The sequence below is a fragment of the Polypterus senegalus genome, chromosome 1, assembly GCF_016835505.1.
Source record: "Polypterus senegalus isolate Bchr_013 chromosome 1, ASM1683550v1, whole genome shotgun sequence".
In the NCBI taxonomy this organism is placed as follows: Eukaryota; Metazoa; Chordata; class Cladistia; order Polypteriformes; family Polypteridae; genus Polypterus; species Polypterus senegalus.
Window position 1 is genome coordinate 38311685 of NC_053154.1, and position 16275 is coordinate 38327959.

The 16275-nt window shown below is 39.3% G+C and overlaps 1 protein-coding gene and 1 pseudogene across 3 annotated transcripts in view; one reads left to right on the plus strand and one right to left on the minus strand.

The window, feature by feature from the left end:
* LOC120525009 (erythroid membrane-associated protein-like) overlaps positions 1 to 16275 on the minus strand; it is a 102202-nt gene that overhangs the window by 29540 nt on the left and 56387 nt on the right. For 2 of the 3 annotated variants that reach the window (XM_039746941.1, XM_039746934.1), the window contains exons 12-14: positions 14258 to 14353; positions 8471 to 8506; positions 8191 to 8217 (exon numbers count right to left, since the gene is read on the minus strand). In XM_039746941.1, coding sequence (XP_039602875.1) covers positions 8191 to 8217; positions 8471 to 8506; positions 14258 to 14353 — 159 coding nt within the window. The remainder of the gene's footprint in view (positions 1 to 8190; positions 8218 to 8470; positions 8507 to 14257; positions 14354 to 16275) is intronic. The other variant, XM_039746949.1, reaches the window with a different exon arrangement.
* Positions 9928 to 10711, plus strand: LOC120517333 (annotated as a pseudogene).

Here is a 16275-nt window from a genome sequence, read left to right on the forward strand (position 1 = left end):
GGTTGGCGCCTTGCCCGGGGTTTGTTTCCTGCCTTGCGCCATGTGTTGGCTGGTATTTGCTCCAGCAGACCCCCATGACCCTGTAGTTAGGATATAGCGGGTTGGATACTGGATGGATGGATAGCTGTATAGCATATGACCCCACATGGCGTCACTGGTTCAGGTCATATTTCTGCAACAGGACTCTCAGAGTCATACTAGACGATTTTTCATCTGAATCAGTCCCACTCCCGTGTGGGGTCCCCCAGGGTTCCATTTTAGGGCCACTACTTTTTTCAATCTACATCCTGCCTTTAGGTGCAATTTTTAGAAAACATGCAATTTCATATCACCTATATGCTGACGACTGCCAAATTTATTTCTCCCTCAAGCCAACTGACTCCACCAAACCTCTCCTCGACTGCCTAGCTGACATTAAGGACTGGCTGGCTGGAAACTTCCTTCACCTGAACGATTCAAAAACCGAGGTCATTGTTTTTAGTCCCGACTGCAAACAGGCTCCCCTTGGCCTCGTTTCTCTTCCCATTCCAGTAACTTCGTCTGTCTCCAATCTTGGAATCAAAATGGATACGTTCCTGAAAATGGATGCTCAAGTCAACAGCACAGTAAAATCCTGCTTTTTCCATCTAAGGCGAATCGCCAAACTCAAGCCTATTCTGTCTAACCACCTCCTAGAATCAGTAATCCATGCATTCATTACGTCCCGGCTTGACTACTCTAATTCCTGCCTTTTGGTATCAGTAAAGCCACTCTTTCTAGACTCCAACTGGCTCAAAATGCGGCTGCAAGGCTTCTAACTGGAAGTAGCAGAATCCAACACATTTCACCGATTTTAAAAACCCTACACTGGCTGTCGGTTAGATTCAGAATCGATTTTAAGATTCTCCTCCTCACCTATAAGGCATTAAACGGTCTAGCCCCCACCTATTTGAGTGTCTTGCTCCATTGTCACAATCCCCCTCGTGTTCTTAGATCCGCAGATCAGCTGCTCCTAACCGTTCCCAAGGCACGTTTTAAAGCTCGTGGTAATAGGGCTTTCTCCATCTGTTCACCCAGGCTCTGGAACTCCCTGCCCTTAGTGGTTAGGCAAGCCGCTTCAGTCGCCACATTCAAATCTCGCTTAAAAACGCACTTCTTCACATTGGCTTTTAATTCTTAACCTGTTTCATTTTCCACTTGCCTTTTGCTATTTTCTCTATTTTATTTGGTCCCCTGACCTGTTTTTAGTATCTCTGTTTTAATTCTCTCTTAATGTTTGTTTTTAATATTTTGCTTTTAGTCCTGCTTGTTGTAACTGTACAGCGCTTCGGTCAGTTGTAATGCTGTGTTTTTAAGCGCTCATCAAATAAATATGGTATGGTATATTAGAGTATGATTGCAACCAGTAAGAATGGTATTAGGGAAGATAAAAGGCAGCTGGAAGGGAATATAGCTGATAAGGCAAAAGATGACAGCCGGGACGCCCAGAAGGACCAGAAGAGGGACTACGCCTCCTCCGGACCACAAGTGGGCAGCTGCCCTGGTTGGTATGGGGACCATGGGAACAGAGCATGGAAGCTCAACCCTATAGGGGCCCGTGGTAACTGTCAGGGGGCGCCCAGATGCCTGAAGAGCCCTGGACGTCAGCACTCACACCCAGAAGTGCTAGTGGAAGGATTACCAGGGACACCCGGAGTGCTTCCGGGTGCTCAACCAGCACTTCCGCCACACCAGGAAATGCTGGTGGAAGTTTATATAGATGGGCACCCGGGTGAACATAAAAGGGGCCGCCTCCCTACATTCATCAGCTGGAGTCGGGTGGAAGAGGACGAAGCCTGGAGGAGAAGAGTGGAGGCGGTCAGAAGGAGAGGCATTGGGAAAAGATGCCTGGACAAAGGGTGATTGGTGCTGGGGCACTGGGTTGTTTGATACGCTTGTAAATAGGAAAATGAATAAATGTGTGCTTCGGTGTATACCATCAGTGTCTGCCTGTCTGTGTCTGGGCTGCTTTCTACAGTATTTTAGTATTAAGAGAACAGTCAAAATGGAGGTGAAGAGTATCATTAATAGTAAAGGGAATTAAAATTTATAGACAGTGAAATCACGAATACTCTAAATTTGCACTTTTCTGAAGTCTTCAAATATGAGGAAATGGATAACCTCCCAGGAATAATATGTTTTTTGCGTTTGCCTGTATTCAATATGCATACAAGGCCCTCACTACCAGCTCTGAATTAGTCAGTGGGAATATCTTTTGCATTGCAATTCTTGCTTTATCTCATTCGTCGGAAGACTCACAGCATCCCTTCTAGCATCGCTGATTTGCCCAGAGATGTCCTTTCTGGATGCAGAAGAGCAGCTTGCCTGGTGATCTTTCTATGAGTCTCAGCTTTGTGACAATACTGTTCTTCTTCTACAACAATATATATTTTTATAGCACTTTCATACCAAATGTGTTGCTTAAAGTGTTTTAAAGAATAAAAAGAGAAATAACAAAGATAACAAATACAAATAAGTAAATTAAAAATGAAATTAAGCATTAATTAAGTTACTCTTGATTACAGGCAATTTTTAAATCTCTAATAGCTATAACAGAAAAAGACAAAATTTGGTTTAATTTCAGATGCTATAGTCGCATGGCTACTGTAAATAAGAGAGGGAAAACAAGAACTACAGCTGGTGATGTGTCAGCACAGGCATTTCAGAATGTATTAATGTTGCTTGTACGGAGCCTTACAAATATCTAAGGGCATTTTAAAATCCCTACTAAAATACACAAGCATCCAAGGCAATGATGTGAACATTGAAGAAATGTGACCAAAATGTATTTTTTTGGTTAAGGTTTCTGGCTGCTGTATTTTGAACAAACTGAAGTAAATGTATATATTTTCTTACCTAAAGGTAGTGCCCTACAATAGTCTAGTTGGCTAAAAAACAAAAGCTTGAGTTAATTTTAAGCACCTTGCAAAGACCAAATGCACAATATGCTTCTGCTTTGTGTGTTTTTGGCATAAGCAATACCATTTTTTGGAACTATAGTTCCAAACCCAGCCGAAGGGGATGCACAAACTAATGTGTTTCTTTGTGCCGGTCCCAAGCCCAGATAAATGGGGAGGGTTACGTCAGAAAAGGTATCTGGTGTAAAATTTTGCCAAATCAATATGTGGACAACAATACAAATTTCCATACCGGATCGGTCGTGCCCCGAGTACTGCCAGTACTGTTACCCAAATAGGTGCTGGCAGATATTGGGTTACTGTTAGCCGAAGAAGGAGAAGAGGAGGAGGAGGGAGATGTGTCCAGAGGCAGGAGGAGAGGAGGGAGGTAAAGATAGTGGAACTGAGGTTAGGAACTTTGAAAGTTGGCAGTATGACTGGTAAGAAAAGAGAGGTAGCAGATATGATGGACAGAAGGAAGGTTATTGTGATATATTGTGCATGCAAGAGACCAAATGGAAGGGGAGTAAAATTGTTCTATCATGGTACAGATGGGAGGAGAAATGGGGTGTGGGTTATTCTGAAGGAACAGTATGTCAAGAGTATTTTGGAGGTGAAAAAAGCATCAAACAGAATAATGATTATGAAGCTGGAAATTGGAGGTGTGATGATGAATGTTGTTAGTGCATATGCCCTGCAAGTTGGGTGTGCGATGGATGAAAAAGAAGATTTTTGGTGTGAGTTGGAAGAAGTGATGAACAGTATACTCAATGGACAGAAAGTGGTGACTGGAGCAGATTTCAATGGAAATGTTGGTGAAGAGAACTGAGGAGACAAGGAGGTGATGGGCAGGTATGGTGTCAAGAAGAGGAATGAGAAAGGTCAGATGATAGTGGATTTTGTGAAAAAGATGGACATGGCTGTGGTAAATATGTATTTTAAGAAGAGGGAGGAACATAGGGTGACATACAAGAGTAGAAGAAGATGCACTCATGTAGATTATATTCTATGCAGAAGAGTCAATTTGAAGGAGATTGAAGACTGCAGAGTAGTGGCAGGGGAAAGTGTAGTTAAGCAGCTGTCACACACATGCGCTTAGGATGCAGTCAGAAAGCCTAAAGGTGAGTGAAACATCGCGAGACAAGGGGTTGTCACATGATACTAACCTGATTCTTTCGTTCTTCTCAGAAGGAAATCCGAAGAAAAATAAAGATTGGATTTCCGGGTTCCAAAATGGCCACCAAGACGTCACTTCTGGTGCCCCCTGATGACATCACTTTCTGGTCCTCTGTTGATGATGTTGGTTCCGTCTCACAGCATTGACGTCATTTCCTGCCAACCATTTCCTGTCTCCATTTTGTTTTCTGTATATAAACGCCATCTTGTCATGTACCATTTATTGCCTGCTATATACACTCACCTAAAGGATTATTAGGAACACCATACTAATACGGTGTTTGACCCCCTTTCACCTTCAGAACTGCCTTAATTCTACGTGGCATTGATTCAACAAGGTGCTGAAAGCATTCTTTAGAAATGTTGGCCCATATTGATAGGATAGCATCTTGCAGTTGATGGAGATTTGTGAGATGCACATCCAGGGCACGAAGCTCCCATTCCACCACATCCCAAAGATGTTCTATTGGTTTGAGATCTGGTGACTGTGGGGTCCATTTTAGTACAGTGAACTCATTGTCATGTTCAAGAAACCAATTTGAAATGATTCGAGCTTTGTGATATGGTGCATTATCCTGCTGGAAGTAGCCATCAGAGGATGGGTAAATGGTGGTCGTGAAGGGATGGACATGGTCAGAAACAATGCTCAGGTAGCCCATGGCATTTAAACGATGCCCATTTGGCACTAAGGGGTTCTAAAGTGTGCCAAGGAAACATCCCCCACACCATTACACCACCACTACCAGCCTGCACAGTGGTAAAAAGGCATGATGGATCAATGTTCTCATTCTGTTTACGCCAAATTCTGACTCTACCATTTGAATGTCTCAACAGAAATTGAGACTCATCAGACCAGGCAACATTTTTCCAGTCTTCAACTGTCCAATTTTGGTAAGCTTGTGCAAATTGTAGCCTCTTTTTCCTATTTGTAGTGGAGATGAGTGGTACCCGGTGGGGTCTTCTGCTGTTGTAGCCCATCCGCCTCAAGGTTGTTTGTGTTGTGGCTTCACAAATGCTTTGCTGCATATCTCGGTTGTAACGAGTGGTTATTTCAGTCAAAGTTGCTCTTCTATTAGCTTGAATCAGTCGGCCCATTCTCCTCTGACCTCTAGCATCAACAAGGCATTTTTGCCCACAGGACTGCTGCATACTGGATGTTTTTCCCTTTTCACACCATTCTTTGTAAACCCAGGAAATGGTTGTGCGTAAAAATCCCAGTAACTGAGCAGATTGTGAAATACTCAGACCGGCCCGTCTGGCACCAACAACCATTCCACGCTCAAAATTGCTTAAATCACCTTTCTTTCCCATTTTGACATTCAGTTTGGATTTCAGGAGATTATCTTGACCAGGACCACACCCCTAAATGCACTGAAGCAACTGCCATGTGATTAGTTGATTAGATAATTGCATTAACGAGAAATTGAACAGGTGTTCCTAATAATCCTTTATGTGAGTGTACAATCGCTTTTGATCAAACTAAACAACTTTTTTTTATGGTTTCTTCTTGTCCTATGGACAATATATGTGGGCGGTCCCCAAAACTTTGTTTCTGTGACATTTCTTTTTTATTCAAGAAGACGATTATCACACAGCATAGGATGGTGGTCTGTAGGATGATGCTGGAGATCGAGAAGAGGAAGAGAGTGAGGGCAGAGCCAAAGATCCAATGGTGGAAGTTGAAAAAGGAAGACTGCAAGGTTGAGTTTAGGGAGGGGGGGACAGGCACTGAAAGGCAGTGAAGAGTTAGTTACCAGACAGTTGGACAACTGCAGCAGATGTAGTAAGGGTGACAGCAAGAAGGGTGCTTGGCATGACATCTGGACAGAGGAAGGAGGATGGAATGGGAAAGTACAGGAGAATATAAAGAGGAAGAGGATGGTGAAGAAAAAGTGGGATAGTCAGAGAGATGCAGATAGTAGACAAGAGTCCAAGAAGATCAGACACAAGTTGAAGAGAGAGGTAGTGAAGGTTAAAGAAAAGGTGTATAATGAGTTGTATGAGAGTTTGGACATTAAGGAGGGAGAAAAGGACCTGTACTGATTGGCTGGACAGAGGGACACAGCTGGGAAAAATGTGCAGTAGGTTAGGGTGTGTGGTGTATGGCCAGCCGTTTATCCTGGCCAATACCCCCAAGCCGCCAGTTGGAGCTCTCCCTGCAGCATGGAGGTGCACTGAAGACCAGCAGGGCATCATGGACATTGGAGTCTGTATCCACAGCCCTGCTGGATACCATGGGGGCCTTTAGGAGACGCTGCAGGGAGGAACGATGCTTATTTACCCAACGCCCTGGAAGTACATCCGAGTCACATGGACAAGGGAAATGACGTGCTTCCGGGGTGAAGAAAAGGACTTTTTATCTGACCTGGAAGTGATAAGGAATCACATGGATTGGGGATTGGAACACTTCCAGGTCAGGGGCTATAAAAGGACTGTGACAGCTCCCAGACGGCGAGCTGAGCAGGGTGGAAGAGTGGCAACGCGCCTGGGAGTGTGGAGGATTGATTTGTTGTATTTGTGATTAATTTAATGAGTATAGTGGAGAGGAGGGTGCTTTGTGCACTGTTGCGTATAAATAAAGTCAACATTTGGACTTTTACTTGGTGTCTGACGTTTGATCGAGATAGAGCACCCTATTTGTCACAGGTGATAAAGGATAAAGATGGAAATGTACTCACAATTGAGGAGTGTGTTGAGCAGATGGAAAGAGTACTTTGAGATGGCTGATTAATGAAGAGAACAAGAGAGAGAGTTTTTAACCAGACTGTTTAATGAAATCATTGAAAGTGAGGGAATGCCTGAGGAGTGAAGAAGTGTATTGGTTCTGATATTTAAGAATAAGGGGGATGTGCAGAACTGTAGTAACTACAGGGGGATAAAATTGATGAGTCACAGGATGAAGTTATCGGAAAGAGTAGTGGAAGATTAAGGAAGGTTAAGAAGTAAGGTGATGATTAGTGAGCAGCAGTATGGTTTCATGCCAAGAAAGAGCACCAGAGATGTAATTTTTTCTGTGAGGATGTTGAAAGAGAAGTATAGAGAAGGCCAGAAGGAGTTGCATTGCATCTTTGTGGACCTGGAGAAAGCATATGATAGGGTGCCTTAAGAGGAGCTGTGGTATTGTATGAGGAAGTCGGGAATGGCAGAGAAGTATGTAAGAGTTGTACAGGATATGTACGAGGGAAGAGTGGCAATGGTGAGGTCTGCGGTAGGAGTGACGGATGCATTCAAGTTGGAGCTGGGATTATTCAGGGATCAGCTCTGAGCCATTTCTTATTTGCAATGGTGATGGACAGGTTGACAGACGAGATTAGACAGGAGTCGCCGTGGACTATGATGTTTGCTGATGACATTGTGATCTGTAGCGATAGTAGGGAGCAGGTTGAAGAGACCCTGGAGAGTTGGAGATATGCTCTAGAGAGGAGAGGAATGAAAGTCAGTAGGAACAAGACAGAATACATGTGTGTAAATGAGAGGGAGGTCAGTAGAACGGTGAGGATGCCAGGAGTAGAGTTGCCGAAGGTGGATGACTTTAAATACTTGGGATTAACAGTACAGAGTAATGGGGATTGTATAAAACAGGTGAGAAAGAGAGTGCAGGAAGGGTGGAATGGGTGAAGAGTTTCAGGTGTAATTTGTGACAGACGAGTATCAGCAAGAGTGAAAGGGAAAGTTTGCAGGACAGTAGTGACTTATTTAAGACCTCTCCACCTTTGCTAATAAAAATTGTTTGGATCCTAACTTGAAAGCTTTCCACATCATAGTCCCACTTCTTTGGCTCTTGCAGAACTACCAAAATGATCTTCAATCACTTTTTTTTCATTCTGTTGCTTAACATTTCCATTTGCTTACTGCTGCCTTCCTTGCTCTTTGACAGACACTGCTTATAATGAGAAGTATACCTTAATGAGCGTATCTGTGACCTTTATTAGCTGCTATTTTTCTACTTTCCCAAGGAAATTATGACCCATGTAAGTACTGTATAAGCAAGCAGAATTTTGAACTGAGACAATGAACTGTTCTCATTGACAAATTGTGCAGTACTCTACAAAAGTACTGGAAATCAAACACAAAATAAAAATTTAAACTTAATGCTTACCATTCTGACTTCTTTGTTCATCACATTCTGCAAATGTAGCACAAGCAAATCAGTAAGTCTTACAGCTGTCAAAGTGCTTTGATGTCAAGAATCTTACAAGGGAAGTTAAATATCTAGAACACTTTAATTTTACAATTTGGGGCATACACAACCTTTGACGTTTGCCACAAAAACCAGGTAACACTGTGTCTATTTATTTAAGGTCTGATTTGATTGTATAACTGCCAGCAACATGAGATAAAGCTAGACCTGTGACAGTGATATATATATATATGCTTACCTCTTTTCAGGTAAGTAATTTTTTCCGTTGATTTCTCTACAATAAAGAAAATATATTTTTTGTGGCCATTATAATGAGAATTATCTTCTGTACACTTAACGAGTGAATAGAAAATGAAATTGAAATGCTTACCATGTTCTTTTTTGTGTTCTTCAAATGGTAAAAATGTAGCATAAAACAGTTAACAGGTTAAAGTGAAGTACAAGAATATACTTCAAACTGGTAAATATTGGTATATAACTATTTAAAGAATTGTTGACATAAAGAATCATATGTACCTCGTAATATAAAAAAAAACATTAATTTTAAAGAATATTAAGAATTTCAGCATAGGTCTACACGACCACCTGCACGAGAACAACCTTTTTCAACCCTCTCAAACATATGCAGTTTTTAATTTCTGGAAAACATTCGGGATTAAGTCACTTAGAGATCTGTACATAGACAACGTCTTTGCATCCTACGAACAACTACACTCCAAATTTAACTTTCCAGCAGCACATTTCTTTCACTATCATCAAATTTGAAACTTTGTTAAACATAACCTGCCCAATTTTCCTCATCTCCCACCTACTTCTATGCCGGAAAAAATATTGATCAGTCTTGAGGGCTCGGACAGCATCTCCGTAATATATACAAATGTTTTACAGTCCCTCCCTTTCAAATATTCCAGAGTACAGTGGGAAAAGTATCTCTCACTAAACATCTCAGAAAAGGAGTGGAAGGTAGAAATGCATAGAATTCACTCAAGCTCCATATGCGCAAATCATAGAATTATTCAACTAAAAATTATATACCCAGCGCATCTCTCTTTTTTAAAATTGTCCAAAATGTTTCCAGGGAAAGATCCAACCTGCGAATGCTGCAATCAAGTTCCGGCCTCACTGGGCCACATGTTTTGGGCCTGCACCAAATTAACATCATTCTGGACCAAAATCTTTAAATGCCTCTCAGACAGCCTTGGTGTCACAGTCACTCCTAATCCACTAACAGCTGTTTGGTGTACTCCCAGATGGGCTTAAAGTGGAGAAAGACAAACAAACTGTAATTGCCTTTACTACACTACTGGCACGTAAACATATCTTGCTCAGCTGGAAGAATCCTGACTCTCCTATTCTAAGTCATTGATTAGCTAATGTTATATACTATTTGAAACTGGAAGAAATTAAATAATCTGTACAAAATTTTTCAAAACTTGGCAGAACCTAATTAATAACATTTTACAATAAGCATTTAAATTGAGGAAGCAGGTTCCCTCCCCTCTTTTACTTCATTTATCTTCATTTATTAATTTACCTACAGTATTTACTTATTTTTACTAGCTTAAAATTTTACTCTGCTGGCCTAGCTCTCCTTCTCAGGGATTTGTTTTGAATTTATTTTTGTAAAACTTGATTTATTTGTATGGAATGTTATTTAAAATCAATAAAATCAAACAAAAAAAATTACTTCTGCAAATGGGCTTTTCCGAAAAGCACAGCTCTCAAATGTCTTCCATCACTTCATCAAATGGACATTCAGTCAGTCGTATGTTTTAACAGTTCATTGGAATTAACTGAAGAATGTATATCATGTGTAATATCTTCATAGCCATGTTTAGTCTTAAGTTAATGCTAATGTTATGGTGAAATTTTCAGGGCTATTTTCAGAAAGGTATGTTTCTGTTATTATGTTTCTACAAAATCTTTGCATAATTATGCAAATGAATGAAGGATGTTCTAGGTGTGTTCTCCCAAAGTGAAACTGTGGGTTTCGTGGTATCTAAAGGGTCTGCCTCTTCATCCTTTTGTTTGTATCATTTGGCAGTAAATGGAACATTTGAAGATTTCATTGCTACACATTAACTCATTGGATGACCTTGATCTCTAACTAACTTGGCTTTTCATGATATATAAGGAGAAGCTTCAAAATACCAAAGAGAATTTAAGTATTTTTAACTTCCATATTGCTGTCTATACTGTATGCGTCTGAAGTTTTGATTCCCTGCAGTAGCTTGCAAGAAGTCAAAAAGGAAGCCACCACCTAAAAAGATGACTGGCAATCTGGATACCCAGTTTACGTGCCCCTTTTGTAACCACAAGAAGTCCGGTGATGGCAGTCAGAATGGAATGTACAAGAAAAACAGAGATTATCTCCTGTAACATTTGCTTTAAAGAATTAAAGACACCCATAACTTATCTCTCAAAGCCTGTGGATGTGTACAGTGATTGGATAGATCCTTGTTAAGCCACCAGTCAGTAGACTGCTGCATGTTTGGTGGGTGATCTTTATGTGGATGGAGCATTCACATGAACCGCTTCTGAGGATGTGAGATCACAGCATGCCCCCTCTAACTATTCCTTAATGTTGAAATGTGAATTATTGTGTTTTCAGCTTTGCATTTGTTTTGATTATTATAATAAAGGGTTATGTTTTAAAAAAGCATTTCTAGTATCCATTATTTTGCCTTTATATTCATTTGAATTTGCTATTATTAAATTGTTAATTATTGCACTGATTATCTGCCTGCTAATTAATGATGAAAAGGTGTGGCCCCTTTTACTGTGGACCTATGCTGGAATTCTTAATATTCACATTTGGTAAGTATGCTTTAATAATTAGAAAATATGAATTACATGTAATAGACATTATTTTAACTAGCCTCTGAGGGTATATTCTCAAACAAAAATTTAAGAATGGCACCAAGCCTCTGAGGTTACATATGAAACCTTATTTATGTAACATACGCTAAGATGACTGCTGAGCCCCCGACGTTTCATTATAGAACACATGCTAGTTTAAAAGCATTAACCTCTGAAGTTCCTGGTCAAAGTGACAATTTATTATTGCTTTCTAGGTGTATATAGACCAGGGCTTTACAAATGACAGTAAGTCAAGCTAACTCAGTTATTAAAGTAACTTATAACTAATTTATATCATAAGATAAAATTAATCTTTTAAAAGCAATAATTTGGATTCAGATGAACAGTCCATGTTTCTATTCCCTTGTTGACATGAAGCTATAGTTGAACTGGGTGAGTTGAAACTTAATATATGTCTAAACTCATGAGCAGGGAAAATGTCCATGCTGGCATGGAATACCACTTTTAGAAACATGACATCCTGATGATAAAATCCCAAACCTCTGCTTACTTAATTGCACATTTTAATTGTATAAACTGCTCTCTGAGGCCATTTCTCCAAGATCTCTCCATCAGTGTTGCTCTTGTAGAAGGAAAAATTTTTATTAGCATAAGAGAATAGCAAATTAGCATATAGAGCCATAAAAAGTAATTAAAAGCTTCTAAAACATTAGATTAAGCATAAATTAGAATATTGAAGCAAATATGATAGGTCTAGCAAATATTTAACTAAAAATCAGTTATATTGCATTATTTTATAGGCTTACATTAAAATTTCCAAAGTAAAGAAAAGAACAGCTAATTGATACACCAAGACCAGTTTTGGACAGGATAAGAGTTTGAGAACACCTGTAATTCAAGGCTAGGAAGAGATAACATAGAGAAGAGGCCTCTGAGAGCAGCTGGACTGCTGAATCAGCAGAAAGGCAACAAAAGGCTTTTACTATAAGCAGGGTCACGCTGACCTAATGCATGAAGAGAAAATCTTAGTAAATGCAGGCATTAGCAAAAATACTATAAGGATATATTAGCAATTAACTTTAGTGTAGAAATTAAGACAAATCAAGCATACCAAGCAATGATCAAATGAAAGCACATACTATACTTCTTTTTAATTAAAGCTTAAGCTTCAGGTCACTATTGTAAAAAGTTTGGAAGGCTTAAGAGAGGAAACGAATATATGGAATTGAAGCCTTGGCCAGTTAGAGAAAATGGAACAGCATAGACAGATTACAAATTCCATAAGGGGGCCAGTAATAGGAAAAGTAAGGAGATAATAAGGGTTCCCATGGAATCTCAAGGTCTGGCCAGACAGGAGTAAGAAGGGGGTCAGAGAAAAGGCTGGGAGGAAACCATCCACCTAGTCTTAGACCAATCAAAATAGGCCAAACAGACACCAAGAGGAATAATGGATAGTAACACCAGGTGCAGAATGAGCTAATTGAATGAGCCAAAATAAGAAATTGTTATAAAAACTTCAATGGCTGTAATGATCAGGGCTCAATCTCATTCGGCCGAATTGGGTTGAGTCCATGTGGTTGATTTATTGCAATAAAGCCTTAAAACTCTGTCTGCCTATCTCGAGTCCTAATAGCCTTTATTTTTAAGTAAAAAGCCTTCTGATGATGAATTTTTCGCCACGACACTCTTAAAATGCTTATGGCTTCTTTCTCCATGTGTTTCATGACTGTCACTGGTCTTTTGATATTGGACTCATAATGACAAATATTTCTTCATCTCTGGCCACTAACATCCTTCGTTTGCCAAACATTTTTGTTCTAGTAAATTTCTTCTGCATTTTTCTGATGTATCTCTAGAAGTGAATTTTACCTTTAGGTACTATTGTGGCTAAACATGCTTTGGACTTTCACTGGTGGGCTCCCAGCTCCATCTCTCAATCTTTCTGGAAATCCTGTTTTTATAGTCTATAGTTCCTTGAGCTTTCTGCCATTATATTATTTGTGCTCCTCAAGATAACATTAAAAAGTTCCCTTTTATGGGGTTTTATGGTTTGTCTGAGGTGAATACAATATTCCTCTCCCAATTTCTCCACCATCCTGAGAGAGGCCTAAAGCTCATATATTTCACTCTCTCATGGGGTACAGTGATTTGGGGAGGTGAGTAAAGCATCAGTAGGGTAATTCTTCTGTATTTTTATGTTGTACTTTTTATAATTTTCCAAAATACTAGTGTTTGTCACAGTTTTCATAAATCTGATTTCACATTAAAAATGTTCACAGTAAAGGGAATTCAATGGTTGTGTTCCAAAAGCCATGGACTAGCAAGTTCACAAATTTTAATCTGTTTTTTAATAAGCAGAAATTATTTTTTTGCTTTTTAGTGTTTTTAAATCTTTTGTTTTTTGATTATTTATGACATTTAACAATAAGCACACAAAGTGAGTAACACTAAAACAGATGCCTGACAGCCTTCTGTGTAGCTTACTCTAGTGTTTGATATGTTTGTCATTAATTGTTAGTATTTGGATAAAATTAGGACAGGATACACCACAGAAAGAGTTCATTAAAAAGAAAATGACTGAATTTATGCTGAAAAAATACAAAAATACAGGTGTTATTACAAGGCACACCCCACCATGAAAAGACCTAGGAGCAGACCAATGACACATTGGAGGGATTATATCTTTTGACTGTTCTGGTTTCATCTGGATATTTCCCAAGAAGAGCAAGAGAAATTAGTGGGGGATAGGGAGGCCTGGTCGGTCTAGCTTAGTGGGGTACAACTGCATCCCTCAACAGGAAAAATGGAATGAAAAATGAAAATGAGAAATTCAGTAGAATATATGACACTGACAAAAGAATATATTTCAAAGGTTGTTGAAAGTGACCTACTCAAAGTAGGAACCTGTATGCCTAGGTCCATTTGACATTACAGGTTGGGTGTCAATTTTCTAGTTTACTGAAATTTGAGACTAAAATCTTTAGGGTGTCATGACACCTGAGGTTATATTTAACAGCGCTGGCGTGAGTAGTTCCTAATAAATGTGGAAAAAGAAAAATATTGATAGAACTGGGTATTGAAATATTTTTCTTTGCAAAATATCATCACAACACTAATGGCTATCATTGAATTTCTTGTTTTGTGCCATGTGCAGGTGTAAAAATCTGAGCAGTGAGAATTCACAGGATTTATAAAAAATGTGCACCTCTTAGGCAATACAGGAGGGCAGCCAAAGGAAGTGTAGGTAAAATCCAAATAATTACTAAACCATTGTTGCTCTGTCCTTTAATGCTAAATATGCCTGGAAGAAAAGAAATGAGAACACACCAGTTATAAATCTACTTTAAACTTTCCAGGATTAGACATTGTAGAAACCTAACACAAATGCATTGTACTATAGTTGTGCATTAAGTAATTGCCTGGGGAAAAGTTGATTTGGAAAATGTACTCTACTTACATTTCAAAAATAAGTAGTTACTTTAAGGTAGCAGTGTTTAACAAACAATAGATATAACCACCATCTCAGAGACATGTTTGGTTCACTGTTGGATTTAGGATTTCTCTTTGATCGATCGGGTTGACTCCAGTCATCTATGTGATGCTGTCAGGATGGCTTTTAGAAAGAATAACACAAACTTATTGATCCATTTTGTGAACCCACTTATTTCAGGACAGTTTCTGGGGGAACGGGACCAAGTGCTGAGGAGCACACATAGCATGTAGCATCAGTCTATAATTAGGCACATTCACTCACACACCATAACTAATGCAGAGAAAATCAACATAAACACTGGGAGATAATGGAAATATAAAAGAGAAAGCACTTTGCCAGGTCTTAACCTTAATACTTTGAGATGCTGACTGATTTGTAACTGTGCCATGCTGGGGCTAAATGTACTGTTAGACATAATGTCAGTGGGTTGCAACCTGATAATTTCTGTCTTAATTTCACAGATAAGACTTAATGAAGTATCAAAGATGAGGACAGAGGTTGGGGGTGAACATCTGAAAAATATTATATACAGTTTATAATATATAACAAGTATAATGACATAAAAGTGAGGAGAAATAAACAAAATGAGTAGAAATAAATCTCTTTTGTAAAAAGAAAAAATAATAACTTTAACACTCTAGGCCTGCCTAAACAGGTCTTGCTGATTATGCAGCCTTTGGAGTTACTGTTCATTTAACGTACCAAATCACAAAAGAATTATTCCCCAAAATACACCATCTCTCTCTCTCTCTCTCTCTCTCTCTCTCTCTCTCTCTCTCTCTCGTCCCCCATCTGTTGAGCCCTTGTCAAATACAACATTCTCAAGTTCAAGCTCAGACTGACCATACTATATTCAGCCATCATGGAATCCCTTGTGAGGCAAACACATGGACCACTTTTGTGTTCATGTGTGCAGTGCAGGGGCTTGGTGGCTATATATCTAGAGCTCTAAGTGATGACCCTGCAGGCTTCTATATATCCAATTCCTAACATTTAAATGGATAGACAAGTTCAAGGTAGTCTTTCTTCTACACTGGGCAGTGGGAGGCCATAAATAAGATCTCTGCCTGCTGTGCTGCCTTGTAATGAAATAAGGTACTTCTAAGGTGGTTCTCTAATGACCTCCACGCAAGTATATGCTATGCCAAATGATGCTGGAATACAACTTATCCTGTAAGTAGTCTAATGTTGAATCTAACTCAGTGGTGTTCCTTCCTACCATTAGTCCCTGTTCTTCTAGTCTCAGGACAATTTAAGATCTTGTATGCATCTAGTAGCAACCTGTGCTGTTTAAAATGCAGGTTTCCACCAATAATAATAGGGAAAAAAACTACACTGAGACCTACAGTAGCCTAAAAGGTTTTTTTTAAAAAAAACTTTGTTTTACAGTTTAATTTTATATTAGTTATTATCTTTAAAATGTAAAAATGTTGTTGTATATGTTCTTATTTGTGTGAACACAAAATTAGCACTGCTTCTAGCTGGATTTGAAACCCATGCCTAGATGTTGTCCCTGATGAGTTTCCATATTCTTTTTATTTTCCAGGTTAGTTCACCTCATAATACTCGAGTTTTCTTTTCACATCCCCAAAGATACACAGGTTGAGTCACAAATGTGTAAACAGGCCTTGAGATCGACTGGTGCCTTGTCTTTGGCATTTGTGTCTTATGGCTAATGTTGTAGAGATACACTTTGCCCCATAAATATAGATTGGGTTAAATAGCTTTGA